The following is a 25,157-nucleotide window of genomic DNA, read 5'->3' on the forward strand; positions in this document are numbered from 1 at the left end:
AAGACGTTGCCGGCACCCCTGAGACAACTACCTTCCTGATGTCTGGATTGTCACAGAATGTCAGTGAACTGGACAAATAGCCCACGGTCAAACAACTCTATTTGCGCACCAACACCGTCTTGCCAAGCAGTGCTGCGGTTGAGAGATACAGTCAAATCTCCCTACTATGCCACCTACTGGGACCGAGCAAAAGTGGCATAGTAGCGAGAGTGGCATAGTAGAGAGGGTTTGTAAAAACGGCTTTATTTGTTCAAGTTACCCGTCAGTCCAAAGCAGGGGTGGGCAATTAATTTTCCCAAGGGGCCGCATGAGAAATTGGGATGGTTTTAGAGGGCCGGACTAATATAGTTAACTCAGTTTTACCTAATACTGTATGTATAGTATATATACTGGCGGGCGGGCCGGTCAGAGACAGGAGTCCTTTGCCCAGGTCTGGTCCAAAGCTCTCAAGAATCGTCGGCTTCGCTAGCTGTCTCCTCTCATTCTCCCCCTCACCTCTTCATCCTCCACCCCTTCCAACCACATCCGCGCACCTGCATCCTGTCGCTAGTCGACCCCCTCACACCTTCCCTCTGTCACGTGGCTGTCACCGGCCATCGACCACCACCCCCCCACCTTGCCAGCCTCCACCCTCCCTGTGTGCGTGCTATGTTCCATCCCACCTAACTGCGATGTCCCACACTACCATACAGTATAATAATCGAGCACTGCGCGGAATTTCACAACTTGTGTCTTTTAACAGTCACAAAAAAGTGGCATAGTAGCGAAGTAGGGGTGGCATAGTAAATTTTTTTTTACATTGAATTTATAGTCGGGACCGAGCAAAAGTGGCATAATACCGAGAGTGGCATAGTAGCGGGGTGGCATAGTAGGGAGATTTGACTGTAGTTCAGTCTGGCAGGACTTATCATGACAAAGCTGCGCACTAGGGGGACAGACAGCAACTTCGAGGCCAAAGTTCTGGTCAAATTCAATTCCATGAAGGACTGAAAGCATGTAGATTTGTTTTAAGGTTACCGGTACACTCCAAAAATTAAAATCCATATTTTAAATATCTTTAAGGGTTTTTAAATATAGAGTAACAAAATAAGCATTTTAAAAACAAATTTACACAATACCATAAGTCATATACCAAAGGTTTTGGTTTTTTTGTAAACTAGAGGCACTGATAAGAAAACTGATGCATAAGCCGTTTTGATATCTCAAGATTTCTAGGAGATATAAAACTTCAGACATGGTACCCCCCGACTCAGTGTGAATGTGGCAATTAAATATTAAGAAAAATGTTAATTTTATCAAAAGTAATGTTTATACCATATTCTCAAATGCATCACTTTGTAGCTTATGCATTTCTAAACAAAATTGCAAAATTGTACTGCTGTAGCACAAGCCAGTCTTGAGAAATATGTTTTTATAGTTTATGACTGAATGTCAAAAACGACAAACAGAGAAATTCAAGCTTAAAGATTTAAAATAAATATATCTTGTATCAGATCATTTTTGAAAAATATATTTCAGTGTTTATATGCTACATTTGACATCCTAACTATATAATTAAAGTCTATTCTAGTATGCAGGACTATACTTTTCACCCTATCGGCTTTTGGAAACAATTAGTTTGTGTTCTTTTCTTGTTTTCAGTGTCAGTGTTAGAAAAAAATGCCTTATGATCTGCTTGCCTAAATTAGATTAAGCATGTTTTACTTATATTCCATGCAAACTCATTTATTTCAATGGTCTGTTGTTCATTGTCACAGTATTGATAAGAGGTTGACATTTTTCATCACCACATAACCTAACTTATTGAAAATTCCACAGGTACCTGATACTTAAGCATCTGTTTAGTTTTCATTTCTAAGTAATAGGGAACAAATAGTTATAGAAAACAAATGTTTATCGGAAAACTTATATAATTTCTTTTGTCACTAAAACAGGATGAGGAAAAAGATCCAGAATGTTTAATATAATCGTAAAATACGTGTACTTATTGTGTGAAAAGGCCGGGGGAGGAAGGGGGCAAGGAATGAATGAAAGCATTTATGGATTCACTAAATAAAATTGTCGGTATATCGCAGTTCTCCGTTTCATTATTATAATAAAAACTTTGTAAAGCAAGTAATAGTGTTTAGTGTGTATGTTTGATGTTTGTGTATGTTGCTACAGCCAGCTGGCTACAGCTAACTTGTTATAACATCACGCTTTTAAAAGTAGCCAAAAGAAGCTGGCTACATTTTAAAAGTAGCCCAAAGTAGCTGGCTACTTTTTGGAAAATTGTAGCTGTAGTGTAGCTGGCTACATTTTGAAGAAAAGTAGCTGTAGCGTAGCCGGCTACAAATTAAAAGTAGCTTGCCCATCCCTGCATACCACATGACTGACGGTGATTTCGACAGCCGAATTCGGTTCACTAAGTTATTTTTGTTTAGCTGCTACGACAGTCTAAGAACGTCCGCGTGGTTCTTATTCTTTCGCACGTGGTATTGTGAGAAGAAATGAGCGTCTGACAGGCACAATGAACATTTAATAGATAACGATAATGTCTTAGAAAGAAAATATCCCAGAACTAGCTTTGAATAGCGTTTTCTCGGGTTACTAAAAATAGATTGTGACGTCACGCAGCAGAGCTTCATGGGATTGCTTCCCGGACAAACGCTGCACGTTGTTCTGTTTATTCTACGCTACGGCGACTGACGAAAAGCGACATTTTTGCTATTAATCTCTGAAACAATGCTGAAAACTGGAGGAACCAAACACTGCTGTTGGGGTTTATGTAAATCGGACTCCAGATATCCAGAGCGGTTACCGGAGGGGACGTTTTTTTTATTCCATTTCCAAAGCCTGGTAAGACCAGTGACAAAATGACCCATGCAGTGGGAAAGACAACAGGGCAGGTTAAAGACTGAGAAAGCAAAGCTCTGGCAGTTTTTATGTGGGCGATCTGATTTCCAAAATGTGGAGAAAATAACCAGGAACACATATATCTGCTCTCTGCATTTTCTTGGTGGAAAAGGCCCAACATCTGAGAACGACAAACCAATATTAGCGACGCTTACACTCTTAGTGACTCTTCTAACTGCTGTACATGTTTAAGCAGAGTTTTCTTTCGCTCAACTTCAAGGTCATAGTCTTCATATAAAATCCTGAGTGAAGTCTCCCACATAGACTCCTCTTGTGTAGATGCACTGATATTTTGAAGGTCAATAATGAAGTCATTTATCTGTCTGTTAGTTAACTTCCCCTGTGCTCCTTTGGTCTGGGGTCCCACTTATAAACACGACCATCAGCAAATTTCTTAGACTTGTATTCTGCCTCATGCAGAGGCTTGGGTTTTTTGACCGTTTTTTCCCTCTGTTCCAAACACAAGGTTGTGAAGTGGATGGTGTTGTCACTCGATGCCCATGTTTTTCAACGTGATCCACCAGTTTCAGAAGCAGTGCTGCAACATGCACACATCTTCCAGGGCTGAGGACTTACAGTTACAACTGGCCCTGGACACAAATCCACTGACATTACTTAAAACTATCAATACATCTAATGGGTACTCGTTTTTCATAGAGTGCTGGATGTGTGCTCGCAAAAAGTAATCAGTTTTGCTTCTATTGTCCTGTATGTCGTCAATGAACTCACTTTCCATAAGCTTTTTCCCCTTTCTGAGCGGCTTCATGGTAGTAGTATATGATCCATTGTTGTCAGAATCCCCGTCACTGCTGTCGCTGTTACATTCGTGTCCAAAGTGAGCAATGGATTCAATCAGATAGTGGTAAGCAGAGCCATAATTAAACATCTCCGGGATGTCCACAGACGGGAATGTTGTCCAGCCGTTGTCGGGCGTTGTAACGGCGGTATCCACTTTAGGTGTCGTTTGGTTACTGATACCCCTCCTTTTCAGCTCATACCATTTACCGTTGTCTACCCCTGGATTAACTTTTATACCCAATGTAATACACGCACGAACTTTTTCAATTGCCTCTCGTAAAGTTACATTCTTACTTTGTCCGTGGCATTCGAGCCATCGTTTCAGTTCTGTTAGCCGGTATTCAGAGGGATCGCCGACAAGGAAGGCTCCAGGTACATCTTTCTCCGTTAAAACCACCGCCTCCATTTGCATTTTTCCAATTTGAAACTGTATTTTTTACACGCTCACGTTTTTGTTTTTGTTTTGGAACAATAAACTGCACAGCAACGCACTCGCTGCAAACGCTAGTGTAGTACATGCGGGGAATATAGTTGTCCGCTTTGCATTCCCAGAAGCCCTTGCGCGGCTAGATCGTGACGTCATCTGTGGAAAGCGCTATTGCTGTCGACATTTGTTTACATCCTGAGGCCATGACAGATGCATTGTGGGATACCCAAACCCTTCCGAAGCGTGTTCGTGTGACCTATGACCCCGTCTAGGTCGGCATTAGACTTGTGTCCATGTATGCATCTGAAACCAAACAGCTTCTGTAGAGAAGATCCAACTTATGTAAAAGATCTCTAGGGATTTTAGTGAGAGAATTAACAAATTAATGTATGGAGATTTAGGGAGGTACTCTTTGTGCACTATTTCAAATATAAAATTATTAAATATTTGTGAAGGTTGTGAAAGCTTCTGGCCACACGGTATGCAGAGAAAACATACGATGTGCTATACCTGATGGACTGCAGAGCTCGTGAAACATGGATGCCCAAGATATTTAAGGCACTGCTCTCTTTATACTCGTCGGTGAGAAACGCCCTGGATGACAGACGAGAAGCACACATTGACACAGAGTTCACCTTGCAAGGTTTCCATGGCGACTGCAAGGTGCAGATCACGTACAACGGCGGCACACAGACCTTTACCATGGGGAAATAGGACTATCATTGATAAAAAGTGTTTTAACAAGGGATTTATTGGGTCAACATTCGTGTCCGTCAAACACGAGTTTACAAGTTTATAGCCAAATAAAGAAAAGAAAAATATTCGAATGCATGATAAACTTTTGTTTTCCTCTAAAAACATTATCTTTAGAGTAAACCTTCAAGTGAATAAACCAGAGTAAAACTTGATATAATTTATAAACTCTTAAATCTGATTGTTAAATCTGAAAAAAAAACCATGAAGAATGCTTCCTTAGATGTCTAGCTATACCGAATAAAAGTGTTCATTAGACGAAGAATTGCATTTGTTATTATTTTTTTTACATAATCTGTAAGAAAGACCTTGGCTAAATAACAATGAATTACAAAGATTGTACACACTAAACTGCTTTACAAAAAGTAAAAGAACAGATAATTTCTGTCAGCAAAAGTTTACTTCAGGTTTTATGCTAGAAACAAAAACAGCCTACATGTTACAGAAAGAGACCAAAAAAGTTGCCTACATTTTGTTACAAAGTTGTCATTTTAAGAATCCGATCAACTGTTCTTCGTCCAACAAACATGTCTAAAATACATTAAATTCAAAGGCTCGCCAACTGACATTTAAACAATATTGTGTATCAGGGCTTCTGCTTACGCAAAAAATTGCGTACAGTACGCATTAGAAGTTCGGAGGACCCCTTCAATTTTCGTCAATGGGGTCCCCTTCAAATTTGGGCAAAGAACAGGGACCCCTTAAAAATCTGAAGAAGGGGTCCCTGGGACCCCAAAGAATTTAGCCTTAGCAGAAGTCCCTGTGTATAAACTACATTGGTGGGCAGACTGGATTGTTAAGAAATGTAGTTCGCCACTATTTATAAACTTCGTCGTTAATCAGGTAAGAAACTATCCTGTAAAATATTTCTTTTGTTTGATTTATTGGTCAATTAGCCGTCAGTTGTGTTACATTTCGGTGTCCCCATTGTAAAAGTACAAATTAGTTTTAAAAGGAATAATGGTCATGTAAATATGCAGTTTCAAAGTGAAATCAAGTCAGAATTCAAAGTTTTTATTCCTAGATGCAGACTTATTCGAAATATAGCGAATGTGGAATGTAAAAGACATGTATGGCATGTTAGGGCGCGTGCACTGAGGTCCCTCACCTTTACATGCGAGATAACCTTATCAACATCAAGTCCCGCATTGTGAGAAAGGAAACACCTGCTTTGTACTCTACCGTGATGTAAACTATTTAGCAGTCATGCTCGTGACAACAATTTGTGTCAGATAAAATGTTCATGCCTAGTCTACTTTTTTTTTAACCAAAGAAAGATTTCAAATGGGTTTTGCCTAATTAAAAGGTTTCATTGGAATAGTATTTAAGAAAAAAGATTAACAGTTACACTAGTCATTGTTGTAAAGGTTGAACGTTAGTTTCTCCATAATGCAAACGTTGATTGCATGGGTGGTTTGCGCACTGGTAGCCAGTGTGGTGAGCCAAGAGGTTCTACAGAATGGAGGGTTCGAATCTCTCGACCACTGGGACTGCTGGAGTCCTATTCAGTGCAAAATCGTGACTGACAGCCATTCTGGCGCTGGTGCTATGGAGATACAAAACAGGTCAGAAATCAAAATTATTGTTAGCGTGTGTAAATCATATATCATGACAAAAAATCCCATTAACAAGGACGACAAATACGACAATGAACTTTAAACGCTGACTCTTGAAAAAAGAAACAAATTTAGCTTAGTAACTAACAACAAATAATACTTAACAGCTGTAAACATTCATAGTTACGATTTTAAGACCATAATTTCCATGGTAACAGAAAGAAATACTGGCAAGGGCCGTCACAATATATCAACGTGACACGAGGGACTGGCTACGAGGTGAGCGCACACATCAAACTACAGAACGACCGGGGTATCGGACACAGAGTTGAGCTGCAGGTGGAGTTTGAGATGACAGGTAAGTGCAGGGAGCAATTTCTGTTTGAGTAGAAATACTTGTTTTTCCCACTCTGTCTCTCTCTGACTGTGTGCATGTGTGGGTACGGAAAATGCATGATGTGCGAGAAATACCTAGTCAGGGTCCACAACTACGTCTCACTGGTTACTTTGTATGCATTTTAGTCCTTTGTCCTGACTAAATTCCACATCGTCTTTAAAAGTTTTAAATTTGTAGGTTTGAAGACACAGTTTCAGGGATGATTGTTTGAAGGTCCACGTTCCTCTTGACGATGCCTTTTAAGCTTTGCACTCAACGACATTAAGAGCTTTATTGAAATCTTTATTAGAGCTTTATTGAAATGTTTACACCATCCACACTAGTTTGATACCCTCAAGATATCTATTAAAGGAGAAGAGTGCGTTTAGAATGCAACTAGAATTGCAGCCTCTTTTTTCAGACGGCACTCACGAGTACAAGAGAGCAGCTAGCCAAGAGGAAACTAGAGTTGATGACGGATGGGTTCATCTGATCGGCTTGTTTTATGTTCCAAACAAAGGTAAATAAAGATAACAACAGCAACAACACCACCAACAACAACTTGTAATTTGAAAAGCGCACAACCACACTCATGAAGGAGCATGCTCTTAGCACTTGAAACAAGCAGGAGACATGGAAAGAATACGAAGGACGGAATAAGAAATAACTGCAGACGACTAATAAAAACAAATATAGAAGACAGAAAGAAGAATTAGGAAACATACAGTAAGGATGAAGAGTCATAAATCTACAGAGAAAGATAATCAGGCGAACTAGTCAACTAATTATAATCCGAATATATACATGTATTGACATTTATGTTGATTGGTATAAAGAAAAATGCTCGTTGGTAAGGAAGAAAGTTCTCTGCGGCAGCATTTAGTTGTGAAGGGTGGTGTCCATGTCCTATTCCTCTCGCTTCTTTACTTTCTTCAATTCTCTATGAAGCCAGGTTCTCAGTTGGGTCGACTGGGATAAGCTCGGGAATCGAACCGGCGTTCTTTCAGATTCAGATGCCAGCCGCCCTGTAACCTCTCGACTGTCTTTCCACAGATGTCAGGCTGACCAGAATCCACTTTCAAGGACCAGAGGAGGGAATCAGTTTTGTCGTCGACGACGCTTCAGTCAAGCGAATGCCCTCGGGTGCTGCTGCTGCTGATGTGAGCAGCGAGATCGACAGACTGAGAAGAAGCAACATAGTGGTTCAGTGCGTGCTGCTTTCAATTTATAACCACTCTTAGTTCTGCATTGATTAAAAATTGTGTGTCAGTAGCGTACTAATTCTCGATTTGTGTGAATAAAGTTACCCTGTTGTTATAACATTTTTAAATTATAGCCAATTTAATCTTACTACTTAAATATTGTATGTTATTATATATAATATATATTTTTTATTAAAAATATTTATAATTATAACATAAATTGATAGAATATTAATAACAATCTTATTTCACAGTTTATTTCAAGTTTGCACGATGTTCTTTAATCAAGAACTTAAATATTTTTCAATGCTGAATTTTGCTGTGGATAAAATCGTGTGCAGCCTGTCATGAGATGTTACTACTAAAGAAACACAATAACATCCTGCAGCCTTCGTCAAATGTGTAAAATCTGACCTGAAATCCATTCACGACCTTGCTGATTTTTTTTCAGCGTGACAGCTGGTGCTAACATCAACCACGGTCAAGTAAACATACGGGTAAGTCATAGTTGATATCATCATCCGCCTGAAGACAGGGCAGTTCTAATACATGTGTAAACTTTATTGTGAGGTACATTTGACCACATGAACAGTTAGTAGACAAGAGATACAAAAAATAAAAGATCCAATAGAAGATGTAGGGTGTAAGACTAATATTAATTTTAATACTTATTTTATATTTTAATATTAATGTATAAAAGCCACGCCAGACTAAATCATTATTTTTAAAGCTAACTGTCGTTGATTACAGGTGGTACAAAAGAAGAAGTCGTTCCCGTTCGGAACTGCTGTGGACACGCCTCCTACAACGATGCTTCCAAGACAAAATACCGGGATTTCATCCACCAGCACTACAACTGGGCAGTGCCAGAAAACGCACTCAAGTGGGGCAGCATCGAACAAACTAGGGTACACTTTTTAAGTTACAAATATGGAAATGATGTTTAAGGAGTCTGCTGATTTATACCTGTTCAGGGAGAGAATAGTTTAAGCTAAGGTACTCCAATCACAGCAAGGAAAGACAAAGTTACCTGTTGTCATAGTTTATTAGTTTATTCCTTGCTGCTCCTTTGCGGAGCATATGGCCGCAACCTGTTTCATCAATTCATATGTTTTATTTTTTTTGTTAAACCATGTGTGTGTGTGTGCGCGCGCGCGCGCACTTGATTGCTTACAACAATTATTACTCGAGAGACGTAAGCTTCTTAATGTCCATGGCTGCTTAGTAAAGAAGTAGATTAACTTAATGCAAAAAATTTCTTTTATTAAGAGTATACTAAAAACTGGGTTGTTCCAGCTAGCCAAAGAAATGGGGTTTGTGGGGAATTTTGATATGGATAGAAACTAGAGTATTGCACTAAGACGCAACATTTACATTATAAACCTTTGTTGCTAACGGAGAGGATCAAAAGAAATTTCATTGTAACATTCTCTTGTAAACATGTTTACACTGTAACTAAGAATATCCTTTAATTTGAGGTGATTGAATGAAACATACGCATCTTTTTCAGTTATCGAATCACTAAACAGATGACTGGGCGGGTAGGAGGGTATGAATTAATGGGTAAGTAGCCAAAATAAATACTCGCTGGGTTAGAAAGGCAAACTGTAAATACCGAATGTAGGGAAATTTATTGTAAAAATATCGAACTTGAGAACTAATACCCTAAACATGAAACCTGTTTTAAAAGATCTTTATTTCCATTAAAGTAATTTAAAAGCACACCTCGTCTACAAATCCAGTTTAAAGATGAAGTCAAACAACAACAACAACAACAACAACAACAACAACAACAAAATTTGTAAAGCGCGTACTCACACTTAGGAGCAAGCTTTTAGCACTTAAGAACAAGAACGAAACATGGACAGCATACGAGGGACAGGAAAACAAACAAATAACACATGAACTTTAAAAGAATAAACAACAGTACTTAATAAAAATAAAATCAAATACAGAAAGCACAAAGAGGAAAGATATAACAAGAACAAGAGCTGAGAGTAACTTGATATTACAAAAGGAATGGTGTGAAAGAGGACTAGCATTATGGGAAAGGGTGTTAGGAGTCATGTTTATGAAGAGGTGTGTTTTCAGTGCACGAGTAAAGGATCTAATACTGGGTAGGTGGCGGATATGGAAAGCGAGACAGCTCCATTGTTCGGCTGCACAATAACCCAAACTCCTGTGGCCATAAGTTGTTGTTTTTAAGTTATAAAATATTTTACATTTTTATATACAAGCACGTTATATGAATATTAGTCAAATGAACTGTTTAATATTTATAGCATGTTCAAAAACTACTTAAAGCGAAAATTTGTATATGAGAACTGAAACATAAAAAGGTTTCAAAAGTCAGCAAACTTGTCTTAAATGTAGCACTGGCAAATCAAGGAGACGAATATGACTATTTCTGTTTGTACGCTCCCAATTTTTCACTTATTCACTTGTCCAAAGTTTTCCAAGAGTTTCTCAAAATTACTAAAATTACAGTTAAACGGAAACTCTGAATTATTACCATTAGTTATTTATTTATAAAATTTTAAGATATTTACGATTATCTTATATATGTTCATTTGACACGACAGTTTTAAAAAGCAACAATATATTTGCTTGTAATCGCACGTGTGTCTTCTTTGTGAATAAACTAAACAAGTAAAAATTCTGGAGAAAAAATACTTTTGTGACACTCGACATTGAGACTTACGGAATGAACGCCATTCAATACTTACCTCTCCTCACTCGATAAATAGAAGGGGAAAGATATAATGACAGTTGATTGTGTTTTTCAGGGACATGCGAACTATCAGCGTGGCCTGAGCATGGTTCACGGACTGAAAAGTCACGGGTTAGTAAACATTAGGATTCAGCAACCACCTTCACCGACATTATAATCATTTTCGGCTTCATTATCGTATAATGAATAATATAATATATATATAATTTAATAATAAAATGGTAAATTTTAATTTTAAAACATTTCTTAAATCATAGAGAGTTTAGCGTTTCAGAGATTCCTTCATCCCCAATGTATTTTACTATTTCTCGCACTTCGTGAAAGGCAAGTCACAGACTCAGTTCTGTCTTTTTGCAAATTCCTTAAAATAGTCCTACAAATGAAATAGTAACTGCAAATGTCTTACATTGATACGAAATTAAGAAAATAGCACTTACACTAAGAGTCAACACATGTCGTGTACAGAGGTGTTTGTAGAAATGTTTGTTATAGTTTTCTTGCATTCACCCGAGATGTTTAAAACAGGATTAAGGTGAGAGGTCACTGCCTGGTGTGGTCTGTAGATTCGATGGTGCAGAACTGGGTCAAGGCTCTGCATGGGGATGAGCTGCGAAAGGTTGTCCATGGACCACATTGGTGGAAACCGTCAACACATTTAAGGGCTTGTGAGTTGATTTATTACAATTTTTTTTTCTTTTTTTAAATGTCGATAGTTTATTTTATATTATATTTATATTTTGTGTTATTTCAAGAATCCTAATACTACTGTTCTACATACACAACAAACTAGATGATACCAGTTACAATATTGAGTTTTATGTTGTAAAAACTAGTTTGAACCTTATAGCAATCGACTGCCACTAATTAAAGAAGTCACATTGTCAAGTGTTAGTTTTTCACTCACTCATCAACACATCAAGTAAGAGTGTTTTCTGTTTTGATCAGAGTGGAGCACTGGGACGTGAACAACGAGAACCTTCATGGCAAGTGGTACCAGAATCAACTGAATGAGCCGAACTACAACCTGGAACTGTTCCGTATCGCACACGCCGCCGACCCCAACGTCAAACTCTTCCTCAACGACTACGGCGTTGTGGCTTGGAGTACCGATGTGAATGTCAGTGAATGAGAAAACTTGCTTCTGATTCACCTGAGAACAAATGTTTGCAAGCATCGTATGCTTTATTTCTGCATAAAATATACTCTTGTTGTCTTTAGCATTACAGTCTTCTGTGCCTTGCTATGTTCCCTAATAATGCAACTTGTACTGCTCCATACTAGTCTGTAGTCTTTGTTTTTTTTATGTGTAAAAACGAATATCATCTTCACACAGTCTTTATGGTGTGTGACAGGACTATCTTCAGCAAGGTAAACAGTTTTAAGGCCGCTAATGTGGTCTTTACGGTTCTTGGGTGCCAGTCCACTTTGAGAAAGAACCAGACCCCGTTGCGTCAAAATATCTATTAAGGTAACGAAAAGAATATCATAAACATCTTTCACCCTATACAATCTCCTCCTCTATTATGTATTGAGCAAGAAAATGGAGACAAATATGTGATGAGCTTAGCAATGAATGTAGTTCTACAATACAGTAAGATAAAAGATTTTTCAGCTTCGGACTGTCTGTATCCTTTTTTTTTCTTTTTAGTTATCTGCATTTTTTTTTTACTATTATTTGTTAATTTACGTTAAATGGAATAACATATTTTTATGTTGACAAATCGAAGTCTTCATTTTGGTGTGGATGTAAAGAGACTAATCTAACCTTGTATACTCCAAAAGCTGTTTCATCTACATGTGTGTGGTTGGTTTTTTTTTTCTAATCTCAGCATCGTCTGGATACTTTAGCTCAAGTGGGCGTGCCCATCTGGGCCACAGAGTTGGATGTGAGATCTACGGACGAGAACAAACGAGCGGACTTCTACGAGCACGCGCTGACAGCCCTGTACAGCCATCATGCCGTGGAGGGCATCCTCATGTGGGGCTTCTGGGACAAGACCCACTGGCTGGGTGTCAATGCTTCTCTTGTTGTCGGGGACAACCTGCAGGTGTGTTGGGTTACAATTAACCAAATGGGAATCTTACAAACATTATCGCACAGCCAGCATCCAGACAGACATTTAGGAATTACTGTGACGATGAGAGCACATTGGATTCTTCTTCTATTAGAATTTCTACCCAGAGCTACCCTTGACTTCAACTTTTTCTTTTCCTTATAAGAGACATCCGGTGGCGGACTCTGGTTGAGGCCTTATGTGCAACCTGATGCACGAAGAGGAATAGATAGATAGATAGATAAGAGACATCTGACAAATGCTTACTGAGTGTACCTATGGTTAGTCCGAATTATGTGGGTATGTTTTTTTTTTTCCATTTAGAATTACTTTAGCACAAATACACCAAACATTAGTATTTACCATGCATAAAACTGCAAATACTAAGTTTTAAGTAGACATAATTTTTTCATGAATTCGCAACAAAAAAGACCGAAAATGAACCCATATGAATGTTTAAAAAAATTGTTTTACAGCTAAATCCTTTATCTCTGCTAGAAATGTGTTGAAAGTAAATGTAGAGTCACGATCAGTATTATTTGACTGAGAATGTTATTGGCTGTATTCTTCAAGTAATCAAAAATTTCATAATGTGCATGAAAGAAATGAGAACACCTGGTTTAGCCAGCGCCTTTGTTTGGCAACGCTTAAACACTATAAAGACTTTAAAATTGCAAGAATCAAGATTTTCACAGCGATAAGGATTATTTTATAATGTATCCAGCTGGTAAAGTAAAACACTGTTTAAATTTCTATTGGTTGAGGCAAAGGAGTTGTGATGTTGTAAAGGACATTGTCTTACATAAGGAATGCTGCATTCAAAGTATTTCTGATAGTGAATGCGAAACACATTTCATCAATAATAAAAGAATAAATGATAATGTTTACTAAAATATGTCTGTTTAGTCTCCATGATTAGTCAAATGTTTGCTTCCGTTACAGTTAATGAAACACCGGGTGTTTGTGGTAGACATGAACTAAATGTTTGATTCTATAGCTGACGGCCGCCGGACGTCGCGTGCTGGAGCTCTTTGAGCACAGGTGGATCTGACGGACGACACGCACAACCTGGCAGCGGGCAACCAGTTCACAGTACGCGGTTTCCATGGCGACTACGAGGTGCACGTGATCTACCAAGGTCAGGAGCGCAACCAACCTGAACAGACGTTCACGTTGGGCAGCGCAGCCCACCCGTCAACATCAACATTAGCTAGAACGACACTCGTGGGCAATAAAGTTGAAATTAATCTTTAGACACGCGGAATGGTTGTTTATTTTTGATTCAAGCATCGTCCTGTGCTGCTAACAGACGTTTACGGTCTTTTGTTTGAAAGAGCACTTGAAGGGGAGATAAAAGACTGGCTCGCGAAATGTAAGGCAGCTCAAGATTACATAGCTGTACCTCCCATTAATAATAATTATCATCCTTATCTCTACTGCGGATATAAATTATACCCAGTCATCTAAAGAGAGCTACACTCAGGTTGGAAATCAATTTCATTGCAGTGTCACTTTCCCTATAATAAAATGAAATTACTAAAAAGGTATGTTGTAAAGCATTATATATATATATTTTAAAATCTATTCTATCATTTCTACGCATATAACAGGTCTCAAACACGCGGCCCGCGGCGAATGCGGCCCGCGAAACATTTTTGTGCGGCCCTCGCCACGTCCGCGGTGTATATGTATGTTGTGCTTGGTGATTAACTCCCGCAGTGAAAATTACCCCGTTATTAGTGACAGAGAACAACGTCACTTATTTTAATAAACTAAACTGCCTGTGCATGTAATAAAAAACTACACTAAATGTATTAATAATTATAAAAACTTTATTTTAGCATTTAACTGCAGTGACAGTAGTGTTCGTAAAATTTAATGAAAAAACATTTTCTTTTCGTGGTGCGGCCCGCTGACTGGCTGTTACTTTCCACTGCGGCCCACATGCTAATATGAGTTTGAGACCACTGGCATATAACATATACATGCATTTAGCATAAGGAATATAAAAACATGTGTCTATCAAAACGTAAGCACATAAACACAAACATTCTAAGACACCAGTAGTAATAGAGAGAAAAGTCAACTAGCATAAAGATGCAGTATGAAATCATAGCTATAGCACCTACTATACTAGTGGAAACATTTCCTAGCCACTCTCAGCCACTATGTTTATGTTTTCACTATGTTTTCAACGGATGGAGATAAGCTTAAGTGTAGCGAGTGTCCACTTAAAACAGGCGATGCAAGTCATCTCCCAGTGAACATTTCGTCTTTTCAGTATCTCAGTAAATGTGGGATATCGATAACATAGAACAGTACTGTACATGTACTTTCTCTTCTTCATGATTACTTAATAATATTTTCTTTTCTATGCAGTACTTTGTTGTGAGATTAGAGTAAATAAAATGTGAGTTACTGACTATCTTGCATGTTATCAGCAAGGTTTCCGGTTAACAAATAACTAGACTGTTACTAGTTACATTTTGAGGGAATCAAAAGCTATACGACGATTTTTTTTTTTACTTAGTGGTGAGTACATGCCTAATCCTCCCTGTGGTTCAAGGTTACACTCTATTACTTCACTTGTTTATCTATTACTTGTTCACTTGTTCACGGCAATTATAAGGCGTGGCTGGAAAAATAAAACCTGCTTATAAACACATACACCACAATCTTTACGAAAGTTGAAAAAAGTTCTTTTGACAAGACATCGCGAAGAACTTCAGACAGTGTCTCTTGTTACACAGAGTCTAAAAATTACTCTTGGCTGCCAATAACTTTGAAGTAGGTGGATACAACACAATGCAAAGCTGCTCTTGGCCTTCTTTAATAAACTGTTGTAAAAATAGATGAACGAGGACAGCAAATTCTCTATACTCGATCTATAAAGTAGCTGAAGAAATATCTGGGAAACAGAGAAAGACTTCTGCTTCCGGAGAAGAAAAAGGAACTGTTAGGCCTTCTTCACAACAGCTTGAGTGTTGGCATCCCAACGAAATCTCCTATCGAAGATGGTGCCCACGTATTTAAAAATAGTAACAATTTTCACCCCCTTGTCGTGGATGAGAGCTGATAATTCCGACGGAAATCAAAGACAATTTCTTTGATCTTACATTAAGTTCTAAGAAAGTTTCATCGCACCAGGCAATAAATTCATCCAAGGCTACGCTGTAGGTATCTACTGGTGTGTTAAGAAGTGAGGGCAGTGCGGTGTCATCTGAGAATTGGACAAGATATTGAACCTTGAGGTAACTGCGATAGCTCTTGGTATAAATGATAAACAAAAGCAGGGATAAAACACAGCCTTGAGTTAGTCAGTACACGGTGATGGAGTCAGAAGAAGTGCCATTGACAAAGTACTCGTTACTGCCTGTCAACCAGAAAGTGAACGGTCCATGACACCAGCTGATGGTCAAGGAAAAACTGGTCAAGGAGTCTTCTAGCTAGGATATATTGTTGGACGGTTTATAAAGTTGAAGAGAATTCAACAAACGTGCATACACATGTGGATTTTCCAGATGTTTGAACAGAGCATGAAGGATAGACAGTCTATCATCACAACACTTCGTTTTGACTGGTAGTGAAAATTGAAGGTTAGGAGATTTATTTGTTTAGTGCATTTAAAATCAGTGCATTGATGATTGCCTCCAATGCTTTCATTTTCATGATCCCACTGGTCTAAAATCATTGAGATCGTGAGCCGAAACTTTCTTCGGAACTGGGACACATGTAGACAATTTCCAAGCAGCAGGGATTGAAGTGAATCCATAGAGCGCGTGAACAGGTGTTGTAAGAAAGGTCTCCACGAGGTTCTCGTAGATTAGCCGTCAGTTATGGCGTATATTTAGATTTCCCTTGTAAAAACTACTTGCAACATATTTTTAAAGAAAAATTCAGTTGAAAGTCAATCAAGCAGAAGAACACCTTCTATAGCTCAGATGCAGACACACAATGAACAGCGAGTTGGAAAACATGTCTGACATTAGTGCGCTTGCCTTGTTTTAATTTTTGCAGACGAGATAAATTTACAAGATGAAGTGCTGATCCCACATTGTGAGTCTAAGGAAACACCTGCTTTGTACCAACCTTGATGTAACGCAATTAGCAGTCATGCACATGGATCATCTGTCAGAATATGCTAGTCTACTTTAACAAAAAAACGAAAGAAAGTTGTAAAAACGGCTTTTGTTTAATAAAAATGCCTCGTTGGAATGGTATATAAGAGATAACATGCAGTATGTTTGGCAGTTTCACTGATCCTTGTTAGGTTGAAGGTTACTTTGCCCATAATGCAAACGTTGATTGCATGGGTGGTTTGCGCACTGGTAGCCAGTGTGGTGAGCCAAGGAGGTTCTACAAATGGAGGGTTCGAGTCTACCCACCACTGGGACTGCTGGAGTCCATTCAGTGCAAAATCGTGACTGACAGCATTCTGGTGCTGGTGCAATGGAGGTACAAAACAGGTCAGAAATCAAAATTTATTGTTAGTATGAGGCGTAAATCATATATCATAAAAAAATTCAATTAACAAGCGACAAATAAAACGACGAATTTTTGAGCGCTAACTCTAGAAAAAGGAACAAAAAATAAAAAAATGTAGTCTAATAATTAACAACAAGTAATAACTTAACACTGTAAACATTCAGAGTTACTTTTTTTTACGAATAATTTCAATTAATTACTCATCGCATAATTTTCATGGTAACAGGAAGAAATACTGGCAAGGCTTCACAATATATCAACGTGACACGAGGGACTGGCTACGAGGTGAGCGCCCACATCAAACTACTGAACGATTCCGGGGTATCGGACACCAGTTGACTACAGGTGGTGTTGAGATGCAGGTAAGCACAGGGTGCAATTCTCTGTTGGGGGTAGAGGTAATCGTTTCTTCCTACAAGTCTCCTGCGTCACTAAACAACTGAAAACGGTTTCAAACTGAATGCTTTTTTGTTATGAAAAATGTTTCTTTAGGCTCCGAATCAAAGCTTCGCCCTCTATTGAGACTTTATTAAACATTACATCGTCGAAACTAGTTTGAAGCAGAAGAGTGTTCTTGACAAGAATTGTAACATTATTTTTTTTCAGATGGCACTCATCAGTACAAGAGAGTAGCTAGCCAGAGAGGCACTAAAGTCGAAGACGGATGGATTCATCTGATCGGCTTGTTTTATGTTCCAACAAGGTAAAACAAAAATAAATAAAAATTATGTTTGTCATGGTGTCATCTGCTTGCTGATGCTGTGTTCTTTTGCATGGGTCGAACGATGCCAGCCCTGTAACCTCTCGGCTGTCTCTCCGCAGATGTCAGCTGACCAGATCACTACCAGGGACCAGAGGAGCATCAGTTTTGTCGTCGACGACGCTTCAGTCAAGCGCATGCTCCTCTGGTGCTGCTGGTGCTGGGGTGACAGCGAGATCGACAGACTGAGAAGAAGCGACATAACGGTTCAGTGCGTGCTGCTTTTAACATCCACAACCTCTCAGATCTGCATGATATAAATTTGTGTCACTAGTGTACACTTATTGATGCGTTTATTTTAAAGTCATCGGTATTGTAGAACATTTTGATGACTGCGATTTTATATTATCATTATATATATTTATATTAATATTATTTAAAAGTGTTATTATTATTAATATTTATAAAAATGTTATCATCATAATTTATTTCCATATTTTACTAAAACTTACACTCTAGTCTTCAATCACGAGCTAAAAATCTTTATCAATGCTGAATGCCAATGTGAATAAAGCTGCATGCCTTGCTTCTTACTTGGATGAAATGTGACAGAAATTCTAAACACGACCTTGCCGGTTTTTGTTTTTTTTTTCAGCGTGAATGTTGGTGGTAACATCAACCACGGTCAAGTGAGCATTCGAGTAAGTAATGGCGGTTTTAAATACTTAAACAAAGATTTCACATAGGACTGGGAACGCATGTACACTATAAAGTCATTAGCAAATCATAGAAATTATTAGCTGCATCACAAAGTAGAAAAGATAAAAACCATGATATTTTTATAGGCTTGTGACAGTAAAATGTAACGGGGCTTACCGACACCAATAGAGATATCAACTAATTTATTTTAAAATCCTTTAATCATCATCGTCATCGTCATTCGTTACGGCCTTTATTATTAATTCGAGACTTGAAGTAGGTGCTTTGGCAGTGGATATATCTTTGCCAAAAGCGATGCCAAAAGTTTCCATGCTCTCTCGTTTTAAAAAAATTCAACTCTTTGTTTCATTTTGAGAGTTATGTCCCTTCGCCTAGCCGGCTGAGAGGATCGGCTCTCCTTTTGTTTCTGTTTTGTGGTCGTGCTTTGCTTTGGATAAAAGAGTTAGACCTTCATGTTTACATGTACTTCTGCTGCGTTTTCGTCCTCTTCTGGTTTGTAGCTGGATTGTATATAATGTTATTTAAAAGTGCAAACTGTTCGGATCTATTGGCTGAATTCCATTCCGTCATGTTTCACTCGCTTCGGTAAGCGACAGTGAGTTGAAGTGACATAAACTGAAGTGATGTTCACCTTTTGCAGATTCCTTTATAAAATTTGATCATACTCTTAGATTCACTCATATGTTTTCACTATTCTTCTGATGTCACTTACGTTATTCTCTGGAGTCGTTACCGTTAAATCTACCGTTATCTCCCTTTACTGCAAGCCCGCAGAGATCTTCGCGTTGTGCTTCCTTCTACCTCTCAGTGTTTATATGTTCAGCACATGATTGTTGTGGAGATATTGCTCTTTATAATTCTCAAATTAGTAGTAGTAGTAGTTCACCGTATGTACAATTAGTAGAGAAGAAATACGAAGAAGAAAATACAGTGTAAGAGGATGTCGGATATTAAGAAATACCACAGAGACGAACTGTTGTTTTAAGCTAACTGTCGTTGATTACAGGTGTTACAAAAGAGAAAGGCATTCCGTTCGGGACATGTGTGGCGCCTGGGCTACAACGATGGGTCCAAAGGAGCATAGGGATTTCATCCACCAGCATACAACTGGGCGGTGCCAGAAAACTCACTCAAGTGGGCTAGCATCGAACCTAACAGGGTACATTTTTTAACAATAATATTTATAATTTTTACATAAATTGATAGTATATTAATAACAATCTTATTTAACGTTTTACTGCTAAGAAAAAGACAGCTTAATGTAACAATAGTTATATTAAGAGTATATTAAAAACTGGGTAGTTCCTGCTAGCCAAAGAAATGGGGTTTTGGGGCATTTGATAATCGCACGTGTGTCTTCCTTGTGAATAAAATAAACAAGTAAAAATTCTAGAGAGAAAATACTTTCGAGGCACTGGACATTGAGGCTTCCGTTATGATCGCCATTTAATGCTTCCCTCTCCTCTTGGGCACATCACTCGACAAATAGAAGGAGAAAATATAATAACAGTTGATTGTGTTTTTCAGGGACAAAGACTATCAGCCTGGCTAAACATGCTTCACGGACTGAGAATCAGGGTTGTAACATTAAGATTCAGCAGCCACCATCACGACATTAGAATAGCTAGCCTAGACTTCATATCATAATAGCATACTAGTAATGAAATAATGAGTGAATTTTAATAATCAAAATTTATTTAATCAAAATAATTTAGAAGGAAAACTTTCCCCCTACCTCCGAGCATTGGACTAGTTTCTCATGCATCGTGAAAGGCAAGTGCAGACAAGTTTCTTTCATTTTACCACTTCATGAACTAGTCCTACAAATGGATCGTAACTGAATCTTTCCTATTGATATAAATAGTTGTTACAACCTAGCGTGTACATCACATTTAGTAGAATCTTATTGTAGTTTTCTTTCATTGACCCGAGATGTTTTAAACATAGGATTAAGGTGAGAGGTAACTGTGTGGTCTGTCGACAATACGGTGCAGAAACTGGGTCAAGGCTGCATGGGGGATGAGCTTCGAAAGGTTGTCCATGACCACATTGTGGAAACCATAACACATTTAAGGGATTGTATGTTGATTTTATTACTATTTAACTTTTTTCTTTCTCGTATTTTAATGGTAGGCATTATTCTTTTTCTCGAACGTCAAACAAAATACTTCTATATCAGATTTCACAAACCAGATGTACAGCTTATACGTTAAATTTTATGTTGTAAAAAATATGCTTGAGCTTATAGTAATTGACTGCTACAATTAAAGAGGTCATATCAAGTGAAAGGTTTTCACTCATGCATGAACACATCAGGTAAGAGTTTTTATCTGTTTTGACCAGAGTGGAGCACTGGGATGTGAACAACGAGAACCTGCATGGCCAGTGGTACAGCATCAATGAATGACAATGGCTACAACCTGGAACTGTTCCGTATCGCACACGCCGCCGACCCCAACGTCAAACTCTTCCTCAACGACTACAACGTTGTGTCCAACAGTTATTCAACAAACGTAAGTGGATAAAAAACTTGCTTTTATTTCCCCTGAAATCCAATCTTTTGCCAGCATCGTAAGCTTCTCTCAGCATAAATATACTCCTGTTGTCTTGAACATTATAGTCTTCCTTGCCCTGCTATGTTTCCGAAACTTGTACTGTTCCATACTAGCCGTAGTCTTTCTTTTTATTTGTAAATATGAGTATCGTTTTGACAGTCTATTGTGGCGAGTGATAAGACAAAGGTAATCTGTTTAAGGCGCTGATGTGGGTCTTTATGGTGTGTGACAGGACTATCTTCGACAAGGTCAACAGTTTTAAGGCCGCTAATGTGGGTCTTTACGGTTTGGGTGCTCAGTGCCACTTTGCGACGAAAGCGACCCAGAACCCGGTACTAAGGTAAGAAAAATAATATCATAAACATTCTTCGTCATTTTTATTCTCCTCCTCCTAAACACCATTTTTTTTATCTGCATTTTTTTGCCATAATTGCTTATTTACGTTCGATTGAATAACTTATCTATGTGTTGACAAATAGAATAATTTTATAGCTGTGGATGTAAAAAAAAGACTCATCTAACTTCTTGTATACTCCAAAAGCTGTTTTAGCTACATCTGGGTTTTTCTGATCTCAGCAACGTCTGGATACTTTAGCTCAAGTGGGCGTGCCCATCTGGGCCACTGAGTTGGATGTGGGTAGCTTCGGATGAGAAAGACGAGCGGACTTCTACGAGCACGCGCTGACAGTCTGTACGGCCATCATGCCGTGGAGGGCACCTCATGTGGGGCTTCTGGGACAAGGCCCACTGGCGTGGTGCCAGAGCTGCTCTTGTTGTCGGAGACAACCTGCAGGTGTGTTGGGTTACATTCATTATCGCACAGCCAGCATCCAGTCAAACCCATTTAGGAATCACTGTCATTGATGAGAAACACATTGGTTTCTCCTTCGTTAGAATTACTACCCAGAACCGTCATCTACTTCAACTTTTCTTTTTGTTTAAGATTACGATCTACATGAGGGCAAAGATGGTATGCTTGCTTCGAATAGATAATATTTTTATTGATAAAACAGCAAAATACTTAGTTTGAAGTAGACCTTTTTTCATGAAATTTCTGAACAAAAATGACCGGAAAGGAATCCATGTGAATACACATTTTAACAGTGCCTGCAAATAATTTTACAGCAAAACCCTTTACCTATGCTGTGAACGTTTTGAATGTAAATGTATAGTCATGTTAGTATTGTTTGACTGAGAATGTTGTTGACAGTATTTGTTGGGTGTAGACAAAAGTGTCATAACGTGCATGATAGAAATGTGAACAGCCACTGTAGCCAACGTCTTTGTTTCACCACAGCGCAAATGATAGCACGAATTATAACGACTTAAAGGGGTATTTAGAGATATGAGTAGGAAACCAACGGCAAGGCTTTATCAACACTTGAATATAATTAAAGACTTTAATATAATATAATTAAAGACTTTAAAATTGCAAGAATCACTAATTTTCACATTATCTCAAAGAGACAGTTTCTACAGTGTACATGCTTACCGTGTCATTGACTATTTGACAAGCTAACTGTTACATTACTACTAGATAAGGTAAATAAGCTATGATGAAATGGTAGAATGTTAATGATAAAGAAGTTGCTGGACTGGAATATGTGTTGTAGAAGGATCCTGCGTAAATACTTCATGTAAAGCACGTCTGACAGTTTCTGAATGTTTGCGGTGGCCACAGTTCATGAAACCTCAAGTCGAGACGTGTTAATGGCTGTGTTTGGGGTAAATATAAATTTAAAGTTTGGTTCTGCAGCTGACGGCGGCCGGACGTCGCGTGCTGGAGCTCTTTGAGCACAGGTGGATGACAGACGAGACGCACAACCTGGCAGCGGGCACTCAGTTCACAGTACGCGGTTTCCATGGCGACTACGAGGTGCAAGTCATCGTCCAGGGTCAAGAGCACACCAACCTGAGGCAGACATTCTCGTTGGGCAACGGTCCCCACACCGTCAACATTAATGTTAGCTAGAGCGACACTCAGAGGGCAATAAAGTTGAATGATGACACAAGAGTTTTCAGACACGTGGCATGTTTTTATTTTTGATTTACACATCCTTCTTTGCATGTCTGTATGTTTACCCCACTTGCTATTTATTCCTCTTTCCCCTTTCTTTTTTTTTTTTTGTCTTTGTCTCTTTGTCTCTCTGTCTCTTTCTCTGTCTTTGTATCCTTATAAAATACTATCAGGAAAAATGTCTGCCTATTTTGTTTCTTAACTAAAACAGTAAGAGGGTGCCAAACTTAATTTTCTCACACAAAGAAGCAACTTATTCAAGATGAACATGAAATACTCAAGTAAGGTTCAATGGAAAAGCCTTCCTTCACATCTTCAAAGAAAGGAATCCAGTCTACATCAGCTCAAAGCAGGACTCCTAAAACATTTATTTCAAAATCTATCACTTGCATAGACCTCACACGCAACGTAAACACCCATTATTAATAATGAATTATATATGAAAACTATATATGCTGAAAATATTAGCATCTGCCATGTTGCTTATTAACTAGTTGAAAACGTCCCTCTCAAATAAGACAGCAACCACTTTCTTTGTACACGTAATCTAATTTAATTTCCTCTTAGTGCCTTGTTTGTACTAATGTAACGGTTTAAGTTTTCGTCTCTTCGATCGATGTCTAGGTGAAAAAAAAAGCATGATTAACAAATAGGACCATGCGAACCCTGAAGCCATGGTTTCATGTGTTGTTTGGTCGTGGGTGTAGGCAGGCGCATTGTAAGATCGCATCGCAGTCCCTGCCACATTCCTTTCATCGCCATCCGAAATTTCCATCAAAAGGACACTTTAATCATCTGATCTTCAGAAATTATTTTTCAAAGACACAGTCCTAAGATTTAAGTTTGGTCCTGCTGCTGATGGCGGCCGGACATCGCGTGCTGAAGTACTTGTGGAAGACGGACGTGCACGGTTTCCATGGCGACTTCCACGTCATCTACAAAGGTCAGGTCTGAAGCAGACGTTCATCCTGGTGCACACGATGAGCAATAACATTAATGAGATTTAATGAGCGCAATAAAAGCTGTGTTTCGCAATCCCTAATGACCAGCTGCGTGTGTTGCTCAGCAATCAGTACCAGCACACGAAACTGTCGGTGTTCACTCCTCACACTGCCGCCAACGGGTTTGCCATTACGTAGTTACGACATATATACCTGCCCAAACTTCCAGCTATGTTAGATGAAAATATAGAATGCCTGTCAGTTAAGTGTAGATAACCATGAGGGTTCATTAACAACATTACCAAATGGCACCTATCCCACAGAGAAGGGCAAAAACATAAGAGCACTTTTACACGGGTAATAAGCGCTGTTATTGTTCTTTCGGGGTTACAAGGGCAACAGGATAAAGAGAATAAAAACTCTTGGTAAAGAGGATTAAAAACTCGGCGTAACTGGCGACTTACAGCAAGCAAAACACCGGTGCATGCACACAAAAAGTAAAATTGTACAATTTGCGAGCTTCTGAAAAGTGCATCATACACCATCTATTATTTGCAAGATGATATTTCCGATAAACAATTAAGCTATCCAAAATAATGTTTCTATATACGAGAGCGACTGTTTTTGTAAATTGCTAAACTCTCTTCATCACAAATAAAACTGCGGAGTCCCACCAAAGACAGGGTTCCAGACAGGCGGGGTCCTTTTTGTACAAGATGTAGTTAGAGCGACGGTTAATTCTACGCTAACAAAATTAGTTGGTATCGTCCTTGAACTCGTCCCCAGACACAGATAATTTTATCTTCTGATCAAAAGGCACATTGTCTGTGAAGACAATGCCATATTGTTTGCTACGTCATGGAGATAAACGCTTTTAAGGCCGAGATCTTCGCCATCTTCCCTTTTAAACTGCATTGTGTTCTTTTGTTGTTTATTAGTACAATATG

At 38.6% G+C, this 25,157-nt stretch overlaps 1 protein-coding gene, 1 long non-coding RNA gene and 1 pseudogene across 2 annotated transcripts; all 3 read left to right on the top strand.

Annotated features, from left to right (window-relative positions):
* Nucleotides 1-6,135: 6,135 nt before the first annotated feature.
* On the top strand, nt 6,136-14,046 carry LOC112570426 (anti-sigma-I factor RsgI6-like). Its single transcript, XM_025248839.1, is given in 14 exon segments — nt 6,136-6,438; nt 6,648-6,787; nt 7,227-7,325; nt 7,859-8,012; nt 8,459-8,504; nt 8,758-8,803; nt 8,806-8,915; nt 10,794-10,849; nt 11,264-11,363; nt 11,366-11,403; nt 11,684-11,855; nt 12,568-12,786; nt 13,790-13,837; nt 13,840-14,046. Coding segments are annotated over 14 exon segments (1,611 nt in total). The 5' UTR covers nt 6,136-6,262.
* Nucleotides 14,047-16,139: 2,093 nt separating this feature from the next.
* LOC112570183 lies at nt 16,140-17,634 on the top strand. Its single transcript, XR_003100603.1, has 3 exons — nt 16,140-16,372; nt 17,063-17,258; nt 17,504-17,634. It is a non-coding gene; the product is annotated as an uncharacterized LOC112570183 (long non-coding RNA).
* Nucleotides 17,634-23,269, top strand: LOC112570427 (annotated as a pseudogene).
* The last annotated feature ends 1,888 nt before the right edge of the window (nt 23,270-25,157 follow it).

Source organism: Pomacea canaliculata, linkage group LG8, assembly GCF_003073045.1.
Source record: "Pomacea canaliculata isolate SZHN2017 linkage group LG8, ASM307304v1, whole genome shotgun sequence".
NCBI classification, from domain to species: Eukaryota; Metazoa; Mollusca; class Gastropoda; order Architaenioglossa; family Ampullariidae; genus Pomacea; species Pomacea canaliculata.